This window comes from Hippoglossus hippoglossus, chromosome 3, assembly GCF_009819705.1.
Source record: "Hippoglossus hippoglossus isolate fHipHip1 chromosome 3, fHipHip1.pri, whole genome shotgun sequence".
Classification (NCBI taxonomy): Eukaryota; Metazoa; Chordata; class Actinopteri; order Pleuronectiformes; family Pleuronectidae; genus Hippoglossus; species Hippoglossus hippoglossus.
In genome coordinates this window covers 4,711,458-4,729,470 of record NC_047153.1, presented here as the reverse complement: position 1 = coordinate 4,729,470, position 18,013 = coordinate 4,711,458, and the positions used below count along the sequence as shown (strand labels likewise).

Here is an 18,013-nt window from a genome sequence, read left to right as displayed (position 1 = left end):
GCTTCGTCGACTCTGTGTCTTTCTGTCGGTGTCGTGCTGCTGCCTGCGAATATGCGGCCAAAACTAAATTAACGAGCTGCAGTGACTGTGCTGCTGTTCACAGGGAATCCTGGGCTCCGGCTTCGCCCTGAAGGTGCAGCAGAAGCAGAGACAGAAGCACTTCAACAGACAGATCCCTGCAGCCGCCTGCCTCATTCAGGTATTTGACCAGGAAAAGAGAAAATTACTGAAACAGAACCTCAATACAGAGCGGGGCGGGGGGGGGGGGGTACTCGACTGTCTCAGAGCCCCGGTCTTATTATTGAGACCATCCTTTCATGTAAGCCTGATACCTTCTCTGCAGCACGGCAGACGTGTTGCTGTGAAATTTGTTCTATCCAACCAAGTCATTGCCATTTTCATGCCCCTCCAGACGTCATGGAGATGTTTTGCGTTGGAGAACTTTGAATCAGCCACGTTCAAGAAGTTTTTGAAAAAGCGGTCCCACGTCACCGCCTCCTTGTTGTCTACGCCCAAGACCAAGAAATCGGTCAGTAACCTGCCTGCTGCTTATTATCAGTTTCCCTTTTGTTAGGTACAAGGAACAACGACTACGTGACAGTTGTGTGATGATTCAACACTTTAAAGGTTGTATAGTTTGTGGTGTTGTGGAGTGTTAAACCAGCAGATAATCCAGAGGCTCTCATTCTGACATCCGGAGTTCAGTGCATGTCTTGATTGTTTGATATTATAGACTGTGTATAGAGAGATGAAGACAAATCATCTGGAACGCCCCCTGGTGGCTGGCCACAGTGCAGATGAGACATATTGACCAAACTAAAAGGCAAAGTACCTTTCAAAGAAATTGTTCCTCTTCCCCTTGTCACACTGATGTATGTTAATGTGTTAATGTTGATGATGAATTTGTTTTCCTCCATTTTAGTGGATGGGACATGGACCAATCTAAAAAGATGTATTGAGAGCTACAGGAGCTACAGTTGGCTTCCTGTAATAGTTTGCTCAGCTTGACTTAATAGAAGAAGACAGTGTGAGACAGAGCCGAGGGACAAGGTTCTACATTAAACTACTTAATACCATTAAAACTTTGTCACAGTTTATTGTTGTGATGTTGTGGAGGATTAAGAACCGATCAAACATCATCAGCATTACCGAAGTTGTCAGTGTGAAATCTGTTTGGGATCATTTTATTAAACGTAAGAAATGAAAGAGGAACAGAAAAATAGGAAATGGAAGAAAACAGCCAGCAGGAGGTTATTATTGATTTATGTTTTTCAATAATCCAGCTTCCAGGCCCCACACTACTGCATATGTTTTAAATTCATTTCAAAGTGTTCTCTATATTATGGCCTCAATTTAAGGTGAAGCCCTAAATATGTATAATATATAAATATGCTGCATTTAGACTGTCAATCAACATATAAAAAGGTTTTTAAAAAACTTGCATATAACGAGCACAAATAACAAAGAGTAAAATATTTGAGACGGGACAAATATGCGTCTCCTGTTGTGTCAGTCAAATGTCAACCTACATACAGAAGGTTTGTTCCTGTGCAGCGCAGCAGCTATTTGATGAGCCGAGGTTGTTTGCATTTCTCTGGCAGGTGAAGATAAGGAAGAAGTTGAAGAGCCCTGACAAGGACAACGGTCTGATGTCTCCCACCATCCCCAGCATCACCTTCGACTCTGTGTTCGACAGCGGGAGGGAGCTGAGCTCGGATGTTTACAGCACTGTGGGCACAGGTACTGGACGGAGTCAACAGGGAGTGCTCTGGTGCAATAGGCTCCAGTTCACCTCCCATGTGTGGTATGGTTCCTTTTGAACAGCAGATCAAACGTGCACACAAGCACAGAAAAGCAATAATGAACAGTGCACCTGCTGCAGACCACACATTCAGCGAAGACGGGGAAAAGAAGATGTTTAGTATGAACTTGAGTTGTAGGGTTGTAGCCACAGGAGGAGGGAGGGGGGGGCAGCACAAAGTCCAAACATTAAAGATGGATGAGCCCACTGCAGCAATAAAACGTGAGGTTGCATTCGTGAGTGTGAACTCCAGCAGAGCACTGCTGAATTCACAGAGCTCAGCACGGCACACGGTATCGCCGGCTCAATGATGGAGAGAGTGACGCAAAGAGGCAATTTAAATCATAAACCGTATCCTCCCATCTTTCATTATGTCAGGACGCTTCTGTGACCGTGAAACGCGGTGGAATCGAGTGACAATCGGCAGCAAAAGGAACATATTCAGCGCTGAGTAAGCTGAACTTCATCTGGCTGCACCGTGGCTCATATTCTGCTCATACTCAGCTTCATCATTTTTAATTGTACTGCTTGAAAAGGTTTAATGTGCAGGAAACATCTCTTTCCTTCTTTCAGCGCCTCTTGGTTTTTAGAGCCTGTCTCTTTAAGATCCTCATTCTTATGTCCAAACAGGTCATTACAGTTCGGTTATGAAATTTCTCCTTCGAACGTTTGAATGAAAGTTGGAAAGTTGGAATGAAAAGTGACAGCTCCAGCTGCCAGGTCTGCATTATGCAAATGTGAAGGAAGACGTCATAATGATGCAGACGAGTGACGAGGGGTTTCAGCAGCTTCAGGAGTTTTCAAGGGGGGGGGGGGGGCGACTTTGGGCTTTTTAACTTTGTAGAACTTATACACAACAAACCTATACAACACATTAGAGGAATGAAAAACTGATTGAGAATAATTCGTCTCCTTTAAGGACGGAAACGTTGGCCTGTCTGTGCATCACTTCTGTCTTAATTATACAAACAACTATTGCTTGGATTGCCGAGGACATTTTGAAGAGACATTCGTGTTCCTCAGAGGAAGAATCCAAGACTCAATGGCTTTTCATATGCTCCCATTTGCAGGTCAATGGTTTCAAACCCTCTCTTACCCTTGGGAGAACACTCGAAATGGGGTTAATTAGCCTTGGTATCTCATTCTAGCTCCAGTGTAACGTCACCATGCTTTTATTTAATCCTATGAACACACCTTGCTCTGTACCTGCCGGCCATGAATGACTCATTTGTTCCGAGAGCAGACGCGAGGATGTTGAGAGATATGAAATAAAGATAAGTAACCTGATAGAAGGACGGATGGAGGGACAGATGTATTATTGAATGAGTGAGTGTTTTCTATCTATTTATCCACTTCACTCATTTCCTTTTCTGTAATTTCTTTGGGATTGTGTCTCGGATGTTTACTTCTCTTTCAGTATTTTACATCCATTTATCAACCTGCCTTTTTATAAAGATTTAAATAAATAACACAAGCCATCATCATTATTATTAGTATTATTATCATGGCAACACGGAGGGCATTAATGGATATTCTGTTCAAAGCAGACGAGGAGACCAGGGTCTGTTTACTTGGAAAATTACACTTTTATCACGAACAACATATACAAACATAACATCTGATTTTGATCCCGCTCTTTGTTGTGCTCAGTTTTATGACGTTTATCTTTTACACCAGCCGGGAGCCCGAGATGCTGCGTGACGGCCTGTTGCTTCGTGTTCTGTTCCGACGTGTTCGATGAGGATCGGCGTCTTCCTCCATGAAGCTAAACACATTCTACACGTCGTCGTGCTGCATCTTAACATCCACCGGGTGCTGCTTTAAATTATGACTCATTTAAAGTTAATTGCCACGTTGCCATCTGGCGTGTGATCCTATTGACGGGACGCACGTCGACGGCGGCTGCAGTCATCAGCTGCTGAGCCAACGCTGATCTGATTTTCATCCAAGTTCTAATTTAAAGTTGCCGGCTTCATATTGTCGAGTTTTTGTTGACTGGTAGTTAATCAATAGATTATTAGAAGACACAGGAAATATGGATACATAATTCAGATACAGGAATCGGTCAGTCGCATCCTGCTTTTCGTAGGCGCCTGTGGCTCAGGAGGTAGAGCGGGTCGTCCACTTACCAGAAGGGTGGTTGTTCAATCCCCAGCTCTTCCGTTCTGCGTGCTGAAGTGTCCATGGGCAAGACACTTTGACTTTTGAGTGGTCATCAAGACAAGAGAAGCACCATTATAAATACATTTACATCTTTTAAGCAGATAATTAGGTTTTATTAGAGGAATACTTCCATCGCTGGTTTTCATTATCATGATTAAAAACTGTAAAATCCTGTGATTTGACAAACTTTCTGTTCCTGTCTCTATTTCCTGTCTTGTCTCTTCTTGTCTGTCTCGGTGGTCGAGCAGAGTCCCACAATCTGGCAGGATGTGGTGAGCCGCTGTTAGTGTCCATGTCCTGCACACGTCCTCATAGTAAACTCACTGTCCTTTCTTACTCTCTACTTTAACACTCACTCCATTACTATAAAAAAATCTGCTCAATAACATTATGAGGTGTTGTGGTGTTCTTGTGAATAACTAATGTAAATAAAATAGCATCTCAGCACTTTAGTTTTTGATTAACATCACTATTTATTTTTGTTGTTTATGCTCTGTTGTCAATATCGATGTCGTCATCATGTCGTTTGTCTCTCTTCAGATCATCAGCAGACCTGGACGTCTTTATCCTCCCTCCAGTTCAGCTCCCCCCCTCCAGGTAATCTGATGTTATGAGTGGTTTTCTGTTGCTAGTATTAATATTTAAAGGAGACATATGATGCTTTTTCAGTTTTTCTTTCCTCTGGTGTGCAGACAACACTGCTCCTGAAGCTCCTCAGCAGTCCGACAGATACTTGCGCATCATCGTGATGTCATGTGACATCGCAATACCCCATGTTTGCATAATGCACCGCTAGCAGCTCGGGCTGTCACCTTTTATTAGATATTCTAACATTCATTCGAAAGGATGTGGAACAGTTCATATCAGAAGTTTAATGATCAGATATAATTCAAGATATATATACAGTGTATATACAGTCAAGAAGCGCATCAGACTTTCTGAAGTAGTTTACCTTATGATCCAGCAGAGGGCGCTCACTATCAGTTTGACCTATAGCATGCCCTCTTGACCAGTAAAGTAAACCAGTATCGATTCAAAATGAGCTGTAGAGACAGGAGCTGAAACCAAGTGTTTCAGACAGAGGCTGAAAAGAGGAGCTGCAGCACTGGACAGTTTGAGGACAGTGTCATGTTTTGGAAATATTAGAGCCTGTAAACCTTTTTAAGTAATAACCCAAATTAAATTAATCAACATAAACGAGGGCAGAATATCAGAATCCTCAAGCGTTTGAAACCGTTTTTAAACCACAAATCCGTCATAGATCCTTGTTTGTGCTGGAGTATCACACAATCCCCTCCGATGGGGTTTAATCGGTTCCGTGTGTTCTTCTTGGGAAACATCAGGCGGCCTGTCAGGACATGTCATGACATATGACGTCTGACATCTGTCCCCGTTGACAGAACCAATTAAATCTGTTCCACTTTCCAACTCCCTTTCAAGAAAACCAGTTGTATATCCTGGTTATATTCTCTTCTCCAGCTGCCACAGTTAAAAAAAAACTGGGTTTTCAGACTCAAATAATTAAGGTTTCCACAACAAGTGGAGATATTGACAATATGTTACCTTTCCTCAAAAAAAAAAAGATTTGTTATTTTCACACAGTTTTTAATTACGAACAGCTTTCAAGTAGAAAAAGAAAGTTGACAATAAACATTTTCTCTTTTTGTGACAAACACATTGACAACTGGAAATGATAAATCCCTTATTTCACCCATGAAGCTCTTTTAAATCTTCGTCATTAGTGGCCTAATAACTGCAGAAGTAAACTCAGATATTTTGTTCCCATCTGGAAATAATAGTTCAGTCATAATCCAAATCCGATCTATGTATAGTCAGGATCATAATATTCCCACACCGAGGAAGCCTTCCTTAAAATCATTAGAGAATTTGAGAAGCTGCCTAGTTTTATAACATTTATTTGAGCCATCTACTGAGGCAATGACTTTCATCTCAGTAAACTAATAGAACATATAGACTCGCTTCATCCTCTGTTCTTATTGGGTAGATGACAAGCTGTTGGTGCAGCAGGGGGAGAAAAAAGAGAGCAATTAAATGAATCGCACTTCAAATCGTCAGGTTTCTCACATATACACACATACACAACAAAGCCAGGCTGGAACCCGAGCAGCAAAATGTAGTCAGCAGCATCAGTGAATGTTCTGGATGCACAGATAAAAGTCTTGTGTCGTGTGTGTGCACGTGCAGTGAAGAGAAGCCCGGGCCTCTTGGATGTTCAGTCCCCCGGCCCCCTCCAGAGAAACTGCAGCTTCGCAGACGACCTGGAGCTGGAGCCGGAGCGATACAGCGAGCTGGCTCCCGTCAGCTCAGTGTCACAGTGAGTTCACACTGATGCGGCGTGTGTCTGCGAACATACCTTAACGAGCACGTTAGAGAATGTTTGCATGCATTTTTTTTCCTTGGTATTTTGTAATTAACCTTTGTTATGTGCCGAAACCCCAGAGTTCTCCTGTGTAATGATTATCTATTAGGGGGAAATGCACCGGTGCTCGCTGAGGCTCTTGCACTGCGAGCGTTATGAGGAAATGAGCGTTAAGTAACTGCAGTGTAATGTAAGGGCACAGTAGTGAAACAAATGGAGCGACAGTTTTCGACCCATGGGATCATCTTTCTAAACGGTGGGGTAATGATGCAGAGTGCCAAATGCATGCGGCTGCGTCGCTGGCAAAGATCACTCTGTGCTCTGCTGACGACCAAAATATGGAACCAGCTGTTCTCCGCCAGCAACACCACAACCAGTGTCATGCTAAATTGAGCCATTACGAGATGCTACCGCTGGTTTTGTTCATAACGAGACAACACAGAATTTAAAAAGCTTTAAAAAAATGTGCTACTTTAAACTGTGTTTGTCAAATCTCTGTGATTTCCAAATTATCCATATTATCTACAGCAGCGGAGAAATAAATCCTGCTCTATAAATTGGGGAAAAAAACATTTTAGACCTCTTAGAGATGTACCTTCTCAGAAATGTAGTTTTAATGCCCACTGTATTTGTATGGATCAACAAGGCTTCCCTAAATTTAAAGGTTCAGTGTGTAGAATTTAGTGACATCTAGTGGTGAATGTGCATGTTGCAGCTGAACACCCCTCACCTCACCCTCCCCTTCCAAACATGAAAAAGAACCTGTGGAAGCCTCCAGTTGTCATAACAACTCAAAAGGTTTAGTTTGTCCAGTCTGGGCTACTGTAAAAAAAACATGGCGACCTCCGTAGAGAGGCCCCGCTCCTGATGTAAATATAAATAATTAAATATAAAGGGTCATTCTAGAGTAAAGAAAACAACAATTTGTTCAATTTAGATGAAACACATCACTAGGATTATTTAAAAATAATAAGAAACTCTCCCCGTTCACAAACTTCACTTCCAGTAAAACTGAACCCCTGCGTCCCACTGTTCCCAACAGGGCCTCCTTCTGTCTCCGGTCACATCGGCAGCACACGAGCACATGCATCACATTTTGGCTGCAAACTGGATTTCACATAATGGATCGCTGAGCACATCATTGACATTTCATGATGGATGCCGTGAAAGGTGCATTTGAGAAACAGCCGGTCGCATTGCTTGTGAAAAGTCCATTATGAGACACCTCTCCACTCTTTCCCCCTTAACTAGATCTGATAGAGCGCTCACTGCTCCGCCGCCACACACATACTCATCCTCTGCTCTACCAGGGTAATGACCCCAATAAGTAATAGATCCTTAATAACCCCCCCCCCACCCACACACACACACACACACACACACACAATATATAACAGAGGATGAATGTGCGACAGTCACTCCCAGCTTTTATTAATGATTTTCAGAGAAACACTCAGACCCCAGAAATCGATCAATGCGCCTTGATCACATTCAGAGGAAGACGAGTCATAAGGGAGCGGCGTTTTGACGGCGTCGGAATAGCAATCAGGAAAACTGTGCCGCACTGAATATTCGCCCCTAAATTGATATTCTTTGGGTACGAGGGCAATGTTCAACAAAGGGAAAATAAAGCCGGGGTCTGACGCTGAGGTTTTTCTCCCACACCTCGGCTTTATAAAAAAATAAAAAAAATCAATTCAAACAGTATTTTCCAGCGCGCTCTCGGTGTCATTACATTTCCTCAGGAGAAATTTCAAAGTAACATGAACTCATCCCTGTGAAAATTCTCTTACCCAGAATGACAGAGTCGCACAGAAAAGCCATTCGAGTGATCCAGAGGATGCGCTACTTCGTGGCCAAGAGGAACTTTCAGGTAAATGTGACTTTGACTATTTCTTTGAATGATTTGTAAAATATTTGCTTAGAAAGTTTCTTTTATGCTGCACATCAAAGCATACCTTGTAATGTGTACTGAAGACCATTTAGTTCCATTCATTTGCAGTTTTGTATTATTAATAAAAGTTAAGTACGCTGCTTATGCAGTTGTTTAGTTTGTACGCTCTGTCGTCACAGCAGCTACAAAACAACACAAAATCCCAGAGATTTGGGATCAACAATAACAAACTTAATACATGTTATCTCTGTAGAAATCAATAGTTAATCGTACTTTCCCAGGTCCATGTTTCCATTCATATTAAAACGAGGGTCCGTGTCAGTCTGGCGTTCCTGTGTTTCTTGTCCTGTTCCATTCTAGTGGGGGGGTTATATTGTACCTGCACATACAACCAGCACAGTCCCACATGTTTGTGTTGTACACTTGGACGTCTGCATAGCGCTGTGTCTGTGTGCACTGAATTTGCCTTTAGACCTGCAGGGACAGATGTTGGGGCTATGGTAACAGCATCAGCAGCGTCGTTGTGTTAACAGCGAGTGTTTGAAGTTGTGTAGCAGCAGCGTTTTGTAAACGAGCATTTTAGCAGCAGCAGCAGCCTCACAGAGTGGAAAGGTTGTCTGGGGCTTATGGGCTTTGTTCAATCTCCATTTTAATCAATGAACTCAAATATAGGCTAGTTACTCTTATGGGTGGTTCAGTGGTTAACAGGAGTTTTAGATGTTAACCTCCGTCTCTCGCCCATCATCAGCTGTGTTTGCTCCAGCTCCCCCTCGACCCAGATAAATGATATAGATAATGGATAAAATCTTTATGTTGCTGTGGGACAGTGAATACAGACCTGCAGCATTAATATTCAGTGTCTGATTTCTATATTATATTTACATTTGACTCATTCAGTAACATTATTATTCTTATGTAAATGTTTTGTAGAGTTTGCCCTCAACTCCTAATTTCTAACCTGTAAAGTGCCGTGTAAGTGTTTTGAAAGGTTCCTATTTCAATAAGGTTTGTCATCATTATTATTATTAATATTATTATAATTTATTATCATCCTTCTTCATCTTATTATCATTATACGCTCAGCAGCAGAGTGAGGAGTGACCAACCCCTTTACAAACTTAGCATCCTGTAGTGACATCATTTTCCAAGACAAATAAAATAAAACCAAGAGTTATATCAGGAAATATTTTATGACAGGATGTTTTAAGTTTGCTGCATTTTGTCTTTTCTCCCGCAGCAAGCGCGTAAGCCGTACGATGTGCGAGACGTGATCGAGCAGTACTCCCAGGGTCACCTCAACCTCATGGTGCGGATCAAGGAGCTGCAGAGGAGGTAATGGATGAGTGGGTCCCCTGAGTGATGCATGGACAAAGCGTGGTACATGGTGTGTGCGAGGAGATTCAGAGCCAGTGTGTAGATTGTGTTAACGTTCTGTTTGACCGGAGCCTCCCATTGTTCCTCTCAGACTGGACCAGTCTTTAGGGAAGATAACTTTGTTCCAGACGGGCTCAGGTAATGAATCACTCCATTGCTCCTTGAAAATACACGACAGTGGCTGAGCAACACACCGCCGCCCTAATCCTCCCGTCTTATTATTTACTTGACTATTGTCTCTCTCTCTCTCCCTCTGAAGACAGAGCCAGAGACAAAGGCACCAACTCCATCGGCTCCAGACTCAACAGGATGGAGGATAAGGTGGGATTTGTGCCATTTCACTGGGAAATATATTCTCTTGTACAGTTTTCAGATCGCTGTTTTTGTTTTGTGAGGGAATGTACACGATCGTGTTCGTCTTGTTTTTATGGTTTTTGCTTTTATGAGAACAGGCTTTCTCTCGGGAGGACATTGACATTACAGTGGCAGTTTCACTCATCGAGACAAACAGAGCGAGGAGCGTTTTGGATAATGCAACAAAAGACAGAATCTTTTTGTTGCATTACGAATACAATTATTTCCAGATCCTGCGCGGCCCTGTTGTTGTTGTTGTTGACTCAAATATGAAACTTTAACAGCTTGTGCCAATTCTGCAGCGCAAAAATAGAAACCTTGAGAGTTGTGCTTTGTTCCATTTTTACTTAAGATGTATCAAAACAAGGAAAAGAAAAGAAAAATTAAATTAAATAAAACGTCCCCCAAGTGCCTTGAGTTGCTGCCTCGCAGCCACGTGCAAAACTATCAAACACACTTAATTCTTGGAAAATTCGTTTTGCGAATAACAAAGTGATTTTTCCCTTTTGCTTATGAAAATAAAATCAAACTTCAAACTGGCATTTAGTGGGGCTGCTACCGACTTCCTTGAAATTTAATTTAGTTTGATCCAATCCCAATAGACTGTGCACGACACAACTGTAAAATAATTAGACGCCGGTTAAGCTTTATCTTTTCTGGGTAATTAAATCATATGATGGATATGAACTGTTGTGTTGAAACTCACAAATTTACATATTTAATTTAGTTTGAATGACTGAAAAGAATAATTTGTTGTGTACACCAGTGAATGCTTTGATTCCTCAAACTTTGTTGACCTTTAAACAGATAACGCACATGGACCAGACTCTGAAGCGTATTGCCGAGTCGCTGTCCTTTCCGCGGGACCAGAGGGACGTCGGTGGGGGCGAGGGTGGGGACAGGCCGAGACCTCAGCCCGGGCGGAGCAGTAACGTCCTCTCCGGCCAGGACAGCCTGCCAAGCTATGAGCAGCTGTCCTCTTCGCCCTCGTCCATCTCCTCCAGCATCGTACCTGGCACAGCGGCCGGACCCAACCGTCACTTCAGTGCCACCGCCAGTCAGGACGAGGGCTGCTGATCTGTCCGTCCGTCTATCCCTCCGACTGTCTGTCTGTCCACTTGTATGTCCCTCACCGTCTGTCCATCCATCCACTGTTGTTTCTATCCCATCCATCCATCTCTGTATGTACGTCCATCCAGCTTTTCGTCAATCCATCCATTGGGGTTTCTATCCCATCCATCCGTCTGTCTGTCCATCCATCCATCCGTATATTTATTCCATCCATCCATCTCTCTTATCTGAAGCATCTCATGAGACTGTTGTACGTGAAAGAAATGAAGTGATTTCCATGTTGGTTTGTTTCATAGCAGTCGTCTGTTAGATGTATTTAGGCTAAAGCAGCAGCATCTTGTTCTGTGATTCATACATTATATATATATATATTTGAAATAATTTTAATTACCTTCATCTTTGGGGAGAGGCCTTATATTTCATTACTTCACATAGCATTTTAATCAAATGCTGTTTTCCCCTTTTTAATTTTATTTCACCTTTTCTCGCGAATGTTTAGAAATATTCTTCTGTAGCAATAAATGATTGTGGTTATTACTACCCAGTGTTTACTTGTTGTGTCCGGTGCCTTCGGGGGGGAATCTCTGACGCAAACAAATGAGCTCATTAATTCAGTCTCAGTCGATGGTTTGTTCTTGGTAAAAGTTTTATTTTCATATTAATAACCGAATGTTTTTACTCTTTCTCTTCCCTCCTCTGTCATTAGTCAAAAATGATGTTTAACCTTTGAGGCTCCATTCAGAGGTTTCTCTGTGGTCACGTATCACCGTGACCGTGTCGGCAGCAGACTTTCCTTTATCGTGTTGAGGTGGGGGTGTCCGCTGGAGTCCCAACTGACTTTTTTTGAAATGCCCTGTAGGACGGCTAATACCACGGTCTTTACACTCGTGACCTTTGGGGCAGCAGCTGGTGACCTCCCCCCCCCCCCCCCCGCCGGCCGTCCGTGGGGTGCCTTTACATTCCTTCACTCGAGTGGCCGTGTGGAAGAAAAGGCCCAAGCGACCATCTGCCTCTGGTGTCCACAACAATGGGCCCCACCCTCCTTAAGTGTGCTGAGGGTGTTCGGCCTTTGTCCACGACCGCGAGTTGGGTGAGGGGAGAGTTTGTTTACGACGAGGCTGTAAAATGTTTTTGCCCCCTGGTGATGAGTGTTACTTTGGATGTTGGCAGAGGAAGTCGGTAATTAGTCGTAGAGCCATAAACACTAAATAAATAAATACCCTTTTTTTTTAAACCTGAATGACTTCTTTGGCAAAATATTTACAGTGGAAATAAAAACATTTTATTTGCTTAAATGCACAAATCTATAAATATGTAAAGTCACACTGAGTTTTAATGGATTTAACTTTAACTTCTCAAACCTGTATGTGAGTGTGTAGCTGCCCTCACTCTCGCACTAGAGTCTGCACACTTTCCTGAAATTATTCTGAGGGACTGTAAGTGAGAACGCAAATGTCTGAGTCAGTTTCTCTGGACATTTTCTCCAACCTTTCCTGCAGCTCTCTTTAGTAAAGTATCCGAAAATTCAAAACTGAAGAGATACAAATATCCCAGGATGACAGAGAGGAGCCATGTACATAGAAAACACAGAAGAAGACGTCAACTCCGAAAGACGACAACATTAAAGAGCTTTTGAGCACAAGGGCCCATACACCGACATTACCAGACCTAATTTTCTCTGCAATTTTCAGACTTCATGCTGAAAACACATGTAGTAGATAACTACTGCATCAGTTAGACTGAGGTCAGCCGTCTCTGCAGTTTTCTCTTTCATCTTTTTCTAATCATCTCCACAAAGGAAGTTGTTTTCCTTGACGTCTGTTTGTCTCTTAGCAGGTTTATGCTAAAACTGCACAAACAACTTCCATGAAAATTGCTCTAATGGTCGTTCTGATGGAGAAACATGAGTTTCTCTTCACGTGTGCACTCTCTTGTTTGGTTTATGCTCTTCTACTTTTAAAAATCGGACTAAAAACCTGTTGGGAAGACGTCCCAGTCATGATTACAGTTTCTATCCATGAGCAGATGTGAAATGTAGGATTTTGTTTTAGGCAAAGATTAATTTCAACACTTTCAGCCGGAGCACATCACCGGGATGTTAATTGACTCAATCACAGCAGTGTTCCTAGTGACGGCTTCATTCACTGATGATGCACTGAGCAGCTTGTTGGTGTTTATCTTTAAGAGAATATAATCAGGCAGTGGGTGGGGACACTGGGAGCCCACGGGACCCTTTGATTATTGATTCCTTGTCCGGTAAACTAAAAATACACCCAGTGGAGCAGAGAGTCACATCATCTGTTCCTCATTTAGAAGTAACACACTTAACATTGTTTGTCCTTGGCACCGAGTCATTTAATAATGCAAATGTGATGTTGGCTCTTTCTGTTACGCTCGTGGGTAAATATGAACTCAGACCCCCCCCCCCCCCCCCCCCTTCCTCCCTCCTCCCGGTGGTGGTGACACACACACGAGCTTCAAACTGAGCACATGTTGAGATAAAGGCTGCCTCGACTATGAAAAGGGGAAAAGTGAAGACAACAGAGAAGCTGAGGAAAGACCTGGGGGGGGGGGGGTCATGGAGCTCTAAAGGCTGATTTGCAGGTGAAATGATGGCACACTCTGCTTTGTGGCCATTGTCCTGCGCTCCGGCCAGATGGCCTCCTAAAGTGCTTCAGAGCTGAACCCCCCCCCCCACTCACACCCACACACACAGTGGGAGTGCATGTGCGTCCGTGGGGTTCAGTCTCACTAATGGGCTAATTTGGCAGCTACAGCTCATATTAAGTGGTTTAATTTTAAGACCGACAGCACCGTCCCTAGGATTGTGATTATGAGAGATGTCATAAAACCTCTCATAATGCATTTCAGATAAGATGATATGATGTAATATATACGACGGACGATAAGATTGACCCATGTGGAAAATCTCCCCTGCACAGTGTCTGCAGTATGAAAAAACACACGGTATAAAAACCTGCAATAACTTTTAAAAATGTTTTGTCCAACTTATAACTTGGATTGATTTTGTCTATGTTTTCCCAGGGACACTTTAACATTATTAGCGTACTCATCTGTGGCTGCCACCGAGTCAGCATAAAACCAACGATCTGTTTTCTCACAGGACGGCAGTTATATTGAAAAACACAATCATCTTCAAATCTCTATACCGATGGCGTAATTTATAAATCTCAGACCAGTATTTTGTAGCTTTATGATGTTTTTTTTAAAACCTGAAAACTCAGGAAAGCAGCTGAAGTGTTCATCATGTTCATAAAGACCAGTCTGACAAGAATGGGAATAAAAAGCTTAATCTGTGGCCTGTGCAAGATTTTAGCCACAGGCACATTTTCACAATGCACCAGAGACATGTTGCACATAAGAATGCTTCATTTCCTATTATACAAATAATTGTTTTTGCAGTTATCTTCTGCAGGAACCTGGGAGGCTTTAACTTAACTGGACTATTTGTGAGGCATTCACTGGAGAACTGAAGCAAACTTTCAGAACTGTACTTTTATATTTTTATTGAGGGATAAGGAATCAAATCAAAACGATGAAGAATGTTCTGCACATCCAAAAAATGTGTGAATGATCTATTTGCATTAATCAACAAGTGAATTCACGTTATTATTTATCATGTTTCTGTTTGCAAATGGAAAGTCTCTGTGCACAATGCTGAAAGGAAAACACCCCGGAGCAGAAAATGCAATGACAACAAAATAAGGAATCAAACAGTTTATTAAAACTGGAATATTTGTAGACATTTACAAGCTCCTTGCGTCGTCTCAGCTATTGAGGACAAAATAGTGCTTTTTGTAAATATCATTAATCGAAGCAGCTCCGTACATTAACATCCATTCACAAGATATAAGATCAACAAAAGCAAAAAATACATTCACTTGTTTGAATTTTCAAAACTGATGAGGAAAAAAAACATCTCGATAAGTTAACAAACATTTTTAGAATAAATAAAAAAATGCCCATAAATAATATAAATAACACAAAATTGTAGAATTTCATGTCAGGAACACACACACACATAATAATAAAAATGCAATAATTTAAATTAAAACAACATAAAATCCCTTTGGTCCAGTCCAGGTAAATGTTCTGCATGTGGACATATAAATAGTCTTTGAGTTTTGTTCGGCAGCTTGTTCATCGTATTGTTTTGCACTGAGCTGCGTCACTGGAGCTTGAGTGGATCGGGATCTTAGTATCTGTCGATCTCCTCCTCTTTGCGAAGAAATCTGCCAGGAAAACAAGAAGAAAGAAGAAGTTAGGATGAGTCCACGTTCTCTAAATAAGAATATGTTCGAGGATATAAAAAACACATTGTGCATTTGTACTTTTCTACTTGTTCCTCACCTGTAATTCGTGCGTAATGTCTGGGTTTGGCTGCGGGTTTGGAGAGAGACCTCTTCCTCCGGACGGGCGTCCCCTCAGCGGGACGCTTGGTGTTGGAGATGCGGGGACAGTTCTCCTGGTCGGTCCCTGCGCTTCCTCCCCTGTCACCACCACCACCATCACCATCACCACCACCAGCACCACCACCATCCTCATCCTCAGTGCCCGGGGAACCGGCAGCCTCCCTCGGCTCCGCAGGCTCCAGGTAGAAAGCAGCAGCGCAGTCCGATGGTATCTCCTCCCACTGGAACCGGCCGGGCAGCGGCGTCTCAGCCTGGAAGTTGAAGTTCCAGCGGCGGCTGTCCTGCTCGCTCATCTCCCGCAGCCTGTGCTTCAGGTCCCGGCGCAGCTGCTCGTGGTCCACGGGGCCGAACAGACTCCGGCACGCCGACTCCCTGCGACTGATGGAGGTCATTGTGCAGATGGGTTTCCTGGTGGAGCTGGAGAGTCTCTGTGCAGATTGAACGAGTGAAGATGCTGCTGCTGCTGTCTCCGTCTTGGCCTCTTGTTCTGGTGCGTAATTTGGCTGCAGGGCGTTTTAAAAGCGGCGGGACGCACGATGCTGTGTTGGTACACAATGAGCGCAGGACGCTGATTGGCTGCGGCGGTCTGAATTGGAGGTTAAAGGGGCGGAGGGTGAGGGTCATCCATTGTGTGACGACGACCATTGACACAATAAATAAAAAACTCATTGTTTATATATAAATGAACTAGTTCAGGCAATGATGGCCTTCGGGTTCTGGCCCAAACAAAATGGATGTGAGCCTAAAGTTGTCTACATGTGGCCAAAATTTTGGCAAACATGGTGCTTCAGCAGAGGTGAAATCTGGGTGTGAACCTAAAGTGGCCACAGAGGTAGATGTTGAATATGGCCCCAAATATCACAAAAGAAACGTGGGCCACCTTTGGCACCTTTATTTGACATGAGGTATTGCTATGGCCCGATTTCCATCATCCCTAATGCTATGTAGCCCGGACGTGGGCAGAATCTGGGCCAAAACAATTCTGCTATGTGGGATCAAACCTGCCTGTTTGGAAAGGGCTGTTTTCTTGGCCTGTGTCGATGCTCAGCAGCTTCTGGAGAATTATTCCTTGTCGTTAGCGAGTCCTTCACAATATACTGCCACTTTTTATTGTTTGTGCTGGACGCTGTGTGCAGAGCCTTTTAAACACAGTCTATGGTGCAGTTAGAAAACTTTGCGTTCATCCTACCTGGGTTATCTGCAATGAAGATTTTATACTCAATGATTTTCAGAACCAAGTTCAAAACTTTTCAAGATACACGCTCTGTAATTCAGCTCCATATAAAGCATGAAGGCAACAAAGTGGACGTCACGCTATTACCTTGAGGACAAACTCCGTGACCGGAAGTTATTCCATAAATGTTGCTGCCAAGACGGAGATCAGCACCAACAACAAAAGTATAAACGTCTGTGTCAGGTTGATGTTGCTGCTGTAGTTTATCCGTGGACGTAGAAGAAGACATGTTCAACTTGCCCCTGATGACTAGTGCAGAGCGCCTGTAGCGTGTTAATTAAATTTGTATTAATTTGAAGGTGTTGTGGGTCTAAACTGCACCAAAGTTAACACGGCTGTTCCCGAGGACATTAAGAATTCACATACCAAGTGTGAAGCTGATAAAATGAATGGTTTCCACATACAGACAGTCATACTGTGATAACGTTTTTCCTAACCAACCATCAGTCTTTAATCTTATTCCTGGTGTATGTGACATCTACATTTTTAAGTGTTGTCATTGTGAGTCCATCCTACTTTTCATTTTCTTTCCGCGTTGCAACTGTTAGTGAGTGAGAAACCCTGGTTGCAGTCGTGATGTTCCTGTGCCGCCTCTGTGCGTTTCTTCTTCTTCTCAGTGAACTGAATCAAAATGCAGTACTGCAGTCGAGCCTCCAGGGAGCGGTGATAAGTGGCCGCTACCGGGATTTCCGCCTGCGGGCCAAAGAGGCCAACGTCTTCTCAAGACTGAGAGTTAAGTGTATGGGCTGAAATGAGAACTGGTTCAAATCAGGAGAAGAGGTTTTCTTTAAGTTACATATAGGTCAAGACCACAGTAATTAAAAAGTCGTCGCTTTAATTGCTTTTCATTCCCATTGGAAGATGAGTGTCCACAGGTTGGAGTTGTACAAATGTTCTCGTTTTTGCATTTGCCTTCGAAACCCAAATCACGTGTGTGATCATTATTATCTGAAAGTGTAATTTCTACTAAAGTAAAAGTAATTTCTTTAACTTTGACTGAGAAACCTGAGGAAGGTCCCGTCCTCACTCACTTTATCAGACTCTTATAGCTCCCAGTGAAACCACAGTCTGGTTTTCTGGCCACACACTGTGCAGCTCCACTGGAGACCTCGGGGGGGTTATGGGTCTTGCTCAGGGCACCTTGACTTGGTCATGACCTGGCCACCACTGACTGGATTCAAACCTTCACAGGGTCATTATTTCCCCAAAATATGAAAAAAATGGTTTGGAATATTGAGCCACGAGTCTGGAAATGTTCTGCTCATCGATGTGTTCGGTTCAGTTCAGTTCAGTTGTTGTGTCCCAGGTG

The 18,013-nt window shown here is 43.0% G+C and overlaps 2 protein-coding genes across 3 annotated transcripts in view; one reads left to right on the top strand and one right to left on the bottom strand.

Moving 5' to 3' along the window:
- kcnq1.1 (potassium voltage-gated channel, KQT-like subfamily, member 1.1) overlaps positions 1-11,380 on the top strand; it is a 33,366-nt gene extending 21,986 nt beyond the window's left edge. The window contains exons 8-18 of one of the 2 annotated variants that reach the window (XM_034581501.1): positions 104-199; positions 413-529; positions 1,602-1,740; positions 4,505-4,561; positions 6,170-6,299; positions 8,142-8,217; positions 9,476-9,570; positions 9,704-9,750; positions 9,872-9,933; positions 10,774-11,151; positions 11,371-11,380. In XM_034581501.1, coding sequence (XP_034437392.1) covers positions 104-199; positions 413-529; positions 1,602-1,740; positions 4,505-4,561; positions 6,170-6,299; positions 8,142-8,217; positions 9,476-9,570; positions 9,704-9,750; positions 9,872-9,933; positions 10,774-11,043 — 1,089 coding nt within the window. In that variant the 3' untranslated portion in view covers positions 11,044-11,151; positions 11,371-11,380. Of the gene's footprint in view, positions 1-103; positions 200-412; positions 530-1,601; positions 1,741-4,504; positions 4,562-6,169; positions 6,300-8,141; positions 8,218-9,475; positions 9,571-9,703; positions 9,751-9,871; positions 9,934-10,773; positions 11,152-11,370 lie in introns of those variants that run through there. The other variant, XM_034581502.1, reaches the window with a different exon arrangement.
- Positions 11,381-15,009: 3,629 nt separating this feature from the next.
- cdkn1ca (cyclin-dependent kinase inhibitor 1Ca) lies at positions 15,010-15,939 on the bottom strand. Its single transcript, XM_034573364.1, has 2 exons — positions 15,409-15,939; positions 15,010-15,290 (listed from the first exon to the last, which is right to left on the bottom strand). Exons 1-2 carry the CDS (start codon positions 15,860-15,862, stop codon positions 15,199-15,201), a joined length of 546 nt encoding a protein of 181 aa, XP_034429255.1. The 5' UTR covers positions 15,863-15,939; the 3' UTR covers positions 15,010-15,198.
- Positions 15,940-18,013: the final 2,074 nt, after the last annotated feature.